Source organism: Notothenia coriiceps, unplaced genomic scaffold (genome assembly GCF_000735185.1).
Source record: "Notothenia coriiceps isolate Sejong01 unplaced genomic scaffold, NC01 NC01_scaffold00037939, whole genome shotgun sequence".
Lineage (NCBI taxonomy): Eukaryota > Metazoa > Chordata > Actinopteri > Perciformes > Nototheniidae > Notothenia > Notothenia coriiceps.
This window is the reverse complement of record NW_011370640.1, coordinates 277,774-285,235: the sequence shown is the minus strand read 5'-3', so window position 1 is coordinate 285,235 and position 7,462 is coordinate 277,774. Positions and strand designations below refer to the sequence as shown.

At 42.0% G+C, this 7,462-nt stretch overlaps 2 protein-coding genes across 2 annotated transcripts in view; both read right to left on the bottom strand.

Moving 5' to 3' along the window:
• LOC104967913 (junctophilin-1-like) overlaps window positions 1–1,245 on the bottom strand; it is a 53,654-nt gene extending 52,409 nt beyond the window's left edge. Inside the window, exon 1 of the mRNA XM_010797451.1 lies at window positions 1,118–1,245. Coding sequence (XP_010795753.1) covers window positions 1,118–1,245 — 128 coding nt within the window. The remainder of the gene's footprint in view (window positions 1–1,117) is intronic.
• Window positions 1,246–4,117: 2,872 nt separating this feature from the next.
• LOC104967911 (gephyrin-like) overlaps window positions 4,118–7,462 on the bottom strand; it is a 72,837-nt gene continuing 69,492 nt past the window's right edge. Inside the window, exons 19-20 of the mRNA XM_010797450.1 lie at window positions 6,793–6,857; window positions 4,118–4,227 (exon numbers count right to left, since the gene is read on the bottom strand). Of these exons, the coding sequence (XP_010795752.1) occupies window positions 4,118–4,227; window positions 6,793–6,857 (175 nt within the window). The remainder of the gene's footprint in view (window positions 4,228–6,792; window positions 6,858–7,462) is intronic.

The following is a 7,462-nucleotide window of genomic DNA, read 5'->3' as shown; positions in this document are numbered from 1 at the left end:
TTATTCGTCGGTCGGTACCCCCCTTTCTTAGGTCCGTTAGGTAACATCCTAAAAAATACTGGGTAATTGAAGCGCTATCTTAAGGTAGGGCAGCTTTTATTTTATAAAGCAGATGTTTGTTTGTCTAAAGACCGAGAGTGTCTGGACATTGAAGAACACGAAAAGTTCTCCCTGAGGAGTTACAGGAGGTGAACAATTTGACATAATTACTCGGTGGACAAACTTGAACAATTAAGTCGATATTTCGTGGACAGGTGATTGTGAGTTTGTCAGTGTCGAGGCTTGACGGTGTTACGCGGTTCTGGTTTTCTCGACGGGTTTCCTGTGGTCTTTGTTTAACATCTGCGACCGTGGTCCGGCACACCCTTCTCGCACTTAGACGTTATCGCATTCGTCCGAACCATCGACTTCTTGAGTTGACACGCGCTCGTAATAGATCTTTTACCTTCTGTACTGTTCGGTGGTGACTATCTTAGAGGGCAGTCTAGACGCCCGGAGGTGCGTTCTAAGAGTGGGGCACCCAGTTTAGCGTAGTGCGCTTCTCTGCCACTTCGTTTCTAGGTCTTGGGTGCGTGCCGCTGTATCAGTTACTGGACGTCCTCGTCGACCCCTGGTTCATTGTTTACGAGGTAGTCATGGTGCATGCGGCCGTCCCCTGAGTTAGGACAACACCGGTCCGCACAGCGGGGGGGCAGACTTCATAACGATGCTCTCGGGTGAATATCTACTACAGACAATACAATCCAACCCCTTACGAGTCGGTATTTGCGTTTATATTGGAAAACCATTTTTTGAGTGACTACACAAACCCTCCTCTTCTTACGGACTCAACGGTAGGTTCCTTGTGGGGGGTATGGATGAACACCTTTGCTACCGAAGCCACCTTTGTAGTACGAAAAACCCCCGGAAAAAAGAACTAGCACATTTCCTTTCTTACTCCAGTCTTATCTCTTATCCCCGGTACATACACTCTAAAACTCACTGTTGGAGGAAGGTAGTCGGCCGTAACTTCTACTTTCGGCACCGACCCAAAAGTCGTACTTGTTACGTAGGGTTTGTGTGCGGGCCCGTTGCTCCTCCCCGAAGCATTCTTCGTAAGATGGTTTCCATGACCCACCCGTGATCGGTCAGAGGTCTAGAGTTGGGTATCCTTTTAGAAACCTCCCCAACCTTTCCAGGTACAAACGGGTTTTCTCTGTCGGGTTTGTAGTGACGCCTCATACACTCTCTCTTCAGACGTACCATGATCCTTGGTGTATGTGTCTGTTGTCTAGCTGTTTCAGACTCTACATACATGAGCCTAACGTAGCATCATCTCCACGACATACCGTATTAGATCTTGACGTGACGTAGACCACCGACTGGTGTACCTAGGATGAAAATTACAGGCCTCTCTCATCTTTTTAAGTGGGAGAACTTGCACAATTGGTGGCTGACTAAATACTTTTTTGCCCCACTGTACCTTCAAATTTGAACTTCAGTACAATCCTTGAGTAAATGTACTTTGTTAATATCGAGCACTGAGTTCAAGCCTTCTGTAAAGTTAGGCGCTGCTCATGGCTTCTTTAGTTTCAACCAGTTAGTCGTTTGTTAAAAGTGACTTCTGTCAAAACATCTGTGGTGCATTAAAATTATCATTCACCATTCTTTTTTCAAATTCAGACCAATTAAATGGAAAAAATTGAATTAAGATATTGTAAAAAACATAAACGTATGAGAAAAGACTACTATATCCTTGTCAAACAGACCTCCTGGTGCCAACCCATTAAACTTGATTTTGACTACACTATCAATGCAGCATGAAACGAGCTCTGATAAGCAGAGGCAGAAGAGAATGAGGGTCATTAGGAGGGCTGAAGAGAACAAGGACCAGAACAAGAGGCTGGGTAATCAAGGTTCCTATGTAACAGCCTGAAGGACAATTGGTCAATGAACTGAGGGTGACTCAGAGGTCAGGGTATAGACATATGGATACTATATAGCTAATTTAATCAAGGAAAAGAGCATATGGGAAGTTAATAATTAAATTAAGTTTTTTCCACAGTGTGCTACACTATACAGATGTCATTGGCGGTCAAGTAACTGACTAAGCAAAGCAAAGAGGAATTCCTGGACTTTACGTATTTGAATCTTGAAAGTGTCCATATAGCTTTTCGTCTGAATGCAAAAGTAGGTTTTTTTTTGTTCCAAAGAATACAAGAGCATATTTGGCAGCCTAATGGAAAAAGTGCTGCACCCAGCATATTTTTTCAGAATTCTCCAAACTTTTGTATGAAGCTGCTCCGAGCACTAGTAGTTGACAATCACTCAACTTTATATTAAAAAAAAAAAGGCCTGGTGACATCACGGTCACTTCTTCCGAGGCAATCCTATGGTTGGTTCTCATGGTGAAAATACAATGTCACAAAAGACATCGAAACACAAAAGTGATGCTACTCTATCATTCAACAGCGTTTAGAGTAGTGATATGATAGAAACAAAAACCCACACAAGGCAGGAATGCTTTTTCCTCTTTGCATTGTGTTTAAGGTATGGTCCGAATCTGCAATTAGAAACAAGGAAATCTTTGGTTCATTGCTTATGTTCACTGTAACGAAGTGGTGCAGCAATGAGTCCTAAAATCCGATGTGAGTTTGCATTTTAGCACTTCCAGTTTGGATTGTCTTGAAGTGATTGAAAGTATTTTGGTTAACCACAGAACTTATTTTAGGTGGCTAACACAAGCTAAAAAAGGGTCTTAAAGTTTTGTTCTACAACTTAAAATATGTCATTAAATAAACCAAACGGAAGCTACTATGTGTCATAAGAACTGTGGTTGCTAACAAGTGGCTAAAATAAAGCCCCGGCCAGCGGCCACACGGGGACGGCAACGGTCTTATCTGCTCCAGTTCACTATTAGATAGACGGTTTGGCCACACGAGGCCGACATGGAAACGCATAAAACAATAACGGGTCCCAAGGTGGGTAGATCTGCAAACGAAACGCTCTGGGGGGGGCAAACGGCTCCGTGTTTACGCCTATACGATCATTTCCTGATAACGTTGAAGCAATAGCCCTGCCTCTCCCCCACCTCTCCTGCTCAGAGATCAGCTGCTGGGCTGTCAGGAGAGGGAGAGGGAAAGAGAGGCTCCGTTTCTTATATATTATATAGAGTCGTTATTCATTTGTTTTAAAAAGCTCAATAAATAACAAAGACCTCTGACCGGCACTTTTCAAATTTTGTCCGGAAGATTTCAACTTTAACGGACATGTTGACCGGCGAAAAAAAATCCAAATGAAACTCTGCCGCACGGTCCCCTCGTCCCTTGGAAGAGGCGGAGAGATGGGTGTTTTTAATCTGCTGGTGGACTACCGGAGAGATTTACAGCAGGAGCAAACGCTTGCCTCGGGGAGGGAGAAAAAGAGCCAGAGCGTCCACAGCGGAGAATAAACAGAAGGGCAACCATGAAAACCATGCGCGGGAAGTCTTCTACGCTGCTTTTGTGGCAGGACTAGAGCGCCACTTACAGGCCCGGCATATGTACTACAGCGTCTCCAGCGCTTTCGAGCGGTCTCGTGTGAACGGACGTTTCTGGTGCCTGTTGCGTGTGGACGGAAGACTTTTTTGATAAAGATTGCGGTCCGTTACCATCCTCGTGTGGCCGGGGTTTAAGGCTACTAAACGTCATCACGCCAATAATTAGCCGCCATTAGCTTAGCAGTGGCTATGTGAAGCAATGGAACTGAATGTAGCTTGTTATTAGCTTGTTCCTTCTTTTGGTTGCATTTACGCTTCAAGAATCTGAAAGTGATGCTAACATGTGGGGATTATCCTGCTGAACAAAACGAGTAAGTAGAATATAAACGTGTCACAGAGCTTTTATTCTTTGCAACATTCCAAAATCCCATTGCCGTTTGTCGAGGGAGCCCGTTGTGATGCTGGCTTCCAGGTCGGAATACATCATCCCTGCAGCCCCTCTATACCCATGACATGTCATATTGCATTGTAATGTGTTGGCTCCTCATATATTGAAGTGTTTGGAGTAATAGCTAATCTACATGTTTTTCTAAGAAGTCTTTCTTTGGGATAAAAGAGGATCTTTGCAGCAGTCATTTATGGGTAATCATGGGTTAACTTTCAGGACCTACTTCCTGTAGGTGCAGTGGATAGTGGTTGCCTGGTCTCGGCCTCACTCGGGGCTACGGCCTCCAGCAGGGAGGGCCCAGTCACTCTGAAGTTGAAGTTTCCTTTAATAACAATAGCAATACATATACATTGCTAGAGTGGAGGAAAGAATATAACACTCCAAATCAAAAAGGCCCAGACTGGCCACGGGACTATACTGTAGGGTTCCTTTACATTACCATGGCAACTTACTGACTGGGGGTTCTATAGCAGCAGATATACACTTCTTGTGGTTAGCTGCTCTTCAAAGGACAGTTCTGCCCATTTCTAATCAGTCCAATCTTTTCAGATTTGTTTCCACTGTATTAGTTGGTTATAACAAAAACTAAGTCTGTTGTCTGTCGCAAGTTGGCTCCTTCCATTTGGAACCCTATCCCTGCAGTTGACTTGTTGAATAATTCTTGTATGCATGTCTACAATATTGATGTGTAAGTATGTCACATTGGAGAAAAGTGTCAGTTTAATAATATGTAATGTAATAGGGACAGGTACATGTAAAAAAAAGAAAAAAAAAGAAACACCAGCCAGGAACTGTACCAACACATACTGAGATTCATGTCAAATTAATCAGATTTCATTGATATTTCTGTATAACTCAGTGTGTGAATTGTAAAGATATGTTACCTATCAATACCATGCTGCTTCAAAACCTTTGCATCGCTTATCAAGGAAATCAGCAGATCTTCTCAAACGGAAATCACTGGCGTTTAAAAGGAGAGTTAAGCAGAAAAGGATTAACCCGAAGGAAACTGAGGCCTAAAACCAAGCTGCTAAAAGTACTTTACTTCGGGGGGACATTAATATATGAACAGTATAGTATTCGAGTGTGTGTGCTTCAGACCAAGACAAAACCTACAAAGCTGCCAGAGAGTAGAGGGCAACAGCCATTGGAAACCAATGAAGTCAAAACAGAAGCACTGAGTGTTTACTATGCAATCCCACAAAATGTAGGCATCATGTGATCATGACATGTCAGGCTACATCACTGTGATATTTCACGGCATCAACGCCCATCAATGTTCCAGAACAGCATCATTTTGATCATATTTGAGACAAGCATGACTTCTGTTATGTTCCTGCAGTGTGTTCTTTGGATGTCAAATGTCTTCACACAGCAGAGAGCTGGACTAACTCCAAGTCATAATATGTTGGATAAAACGCACATTACAGTACATGTCTGAGCCATATGCTATTACAAATGAACCAATTGAGTTAACTTGATGTATATGCTTAATAGAGAAACAGGGCCCAGGAAAAAAATGGGAAGAACTGTTTTGAAAGGCAGAGTGAGGCGGGTTTTAATCAAATAAGCGGAACCTTCTTCTTACTGGACCTGAAATCTACAGACAGAACAATACTGGCTTTTGCTTCATGTTATACAAGTATTACTGTACATCAGCTTTATATAAATCCATCGGTAGCATAAACCAACCATTCACACCAAGGACAAGGACAGCTCGAGTACATACACACAAGACAGGGACTGATATTACATGTGGGTCTGGAGGGGAAAAAAGAGAAATAGCCAGCAATACCCTAAACTCTAGCACAGGCTAGTTAGATTAGCGGCCATCCTGCTGGCTAACATCCGTGTTCATATTTGCAGGAAGTCTTTGCAATAGTGTCACTCTTGCTTAAGCTGCATCTATTACCACAAGAGGCATACCTGCTATTCTGTATAATGGTGTGTGTATTGCATGTGCGCACCTACCTGTATACTGTGTGTGTGCATTCAAACAAATACAAGCCAGAGTGAAAAACTGAACTTCCCCCTGGGGGGGATTAATAAAGGTTAATCTTCTTCTTCTTCTACCCGAGTGTTGCTGAATTTAACTGCTAGTGTTAATTGAGTTAGTTAGTAAGTTACCCCAAAGAAATAAGGAACACATGAAGTAGAGATATTCTTCTGGTTTATTTTGACATCTAGCTATGATTTGTCTCAATTCAGATACTTCCCTTAGTAAACTGCATTGCACACCCTGTTAACACTTTCATAGTGTGTACATTTCCACCATGTAGGGTTTTCCTAAATTGCACACAGCTGCTTTGCACTCACAGCAAGTGGCTGTCACCGACATTAACTAGCTAGCTACTTTGCCAACAACGTTAAAGTTGCAAAAGCAAATCTTTACAGACTTCTAAATGAATCCAATGTAACGAACAACGGCCTCTTCCCGAAGATAGCATACTGGTACGTTTATCAAATATAGAAAAGAAACCCAAATACATAACTTGTATTTGCATAGTACTGTGTTCACTGGTCCTATCCTCTTTTTTCCAAGCTTTTTTATGTTCCCTTTATAAATTAAACTAAATTAAGCGTATCAATTTGCCCATTGATACACGTTGTCTGTTTAATTGATGTATTATGTTTTGAACAAGAATTGTTGCTAGAACATTTTGTATGTATGTTAACTTCTTTACAGTGTGGCTGCTGTTGCCAAGGAGAGGTTACCTATACATCTTGAGATGAATAATCATAATTGGTGTTAGGCCAAAGACACACAGACATTCAGTCAAAGCAGATGGGTGCCAGCGATGTTCCAGGAAACGGGACAACAAGGGGATACACACTTACCGACTCCCAACAACACACTCCAGAATGACTTCAGATATTGATATATTACCTGGCAGAGCAAAGATGAGTTTCCGTGCTCCGTCAATGTCCGCTGTGGCAAAGGTAGTAGGAAGACTGAGGAACAGAAACCCACGGGTCATTACTTTCCCTCTATGTCATCATATTATCATTGGCAGTGGTATAATTAGCTACAATCACCAGGTATAAAGTCTGGAGCCGCTTCATAGACAATAGGACAAGAACAACTTTTTCAAATGAGCAAAGACACTCGTTTGTCTACATTACCGAAGAGACTGAAGTTGTCCCAAGGAAAAAAGAAAATGTGATTGTGATGCAGTTGACTTAATTTCAACGCTCCCTTTTACCTGATAATGCTACATTATGGACAACAAATCAATGTTGAAATTGGAAGGAGTTTAAAAGGTTTATATTAGCCTGCTAGCTCTCTGCTAGCTTTTAACATCCTGATGTGTTCCATATTAGCTCAGCTCAAATGAGAACAGGGTAAAGGTCAATTACAAGTTTTTTAAGATGTGTTCAAAATAACTTGAATAAATACATTTGTTTCGAGGAAATATTTTAGGACCACTCTCAAAACAGATATTTGATAGGAAATAATGACCCTTTAAACCAGGGGTACTCAAACTTTTTTGTTAAAGGTCCACTTGTGAATCTTATACAAGGTCAACGGTCCGGATCAATGCCAGTAAAGTCCCCCC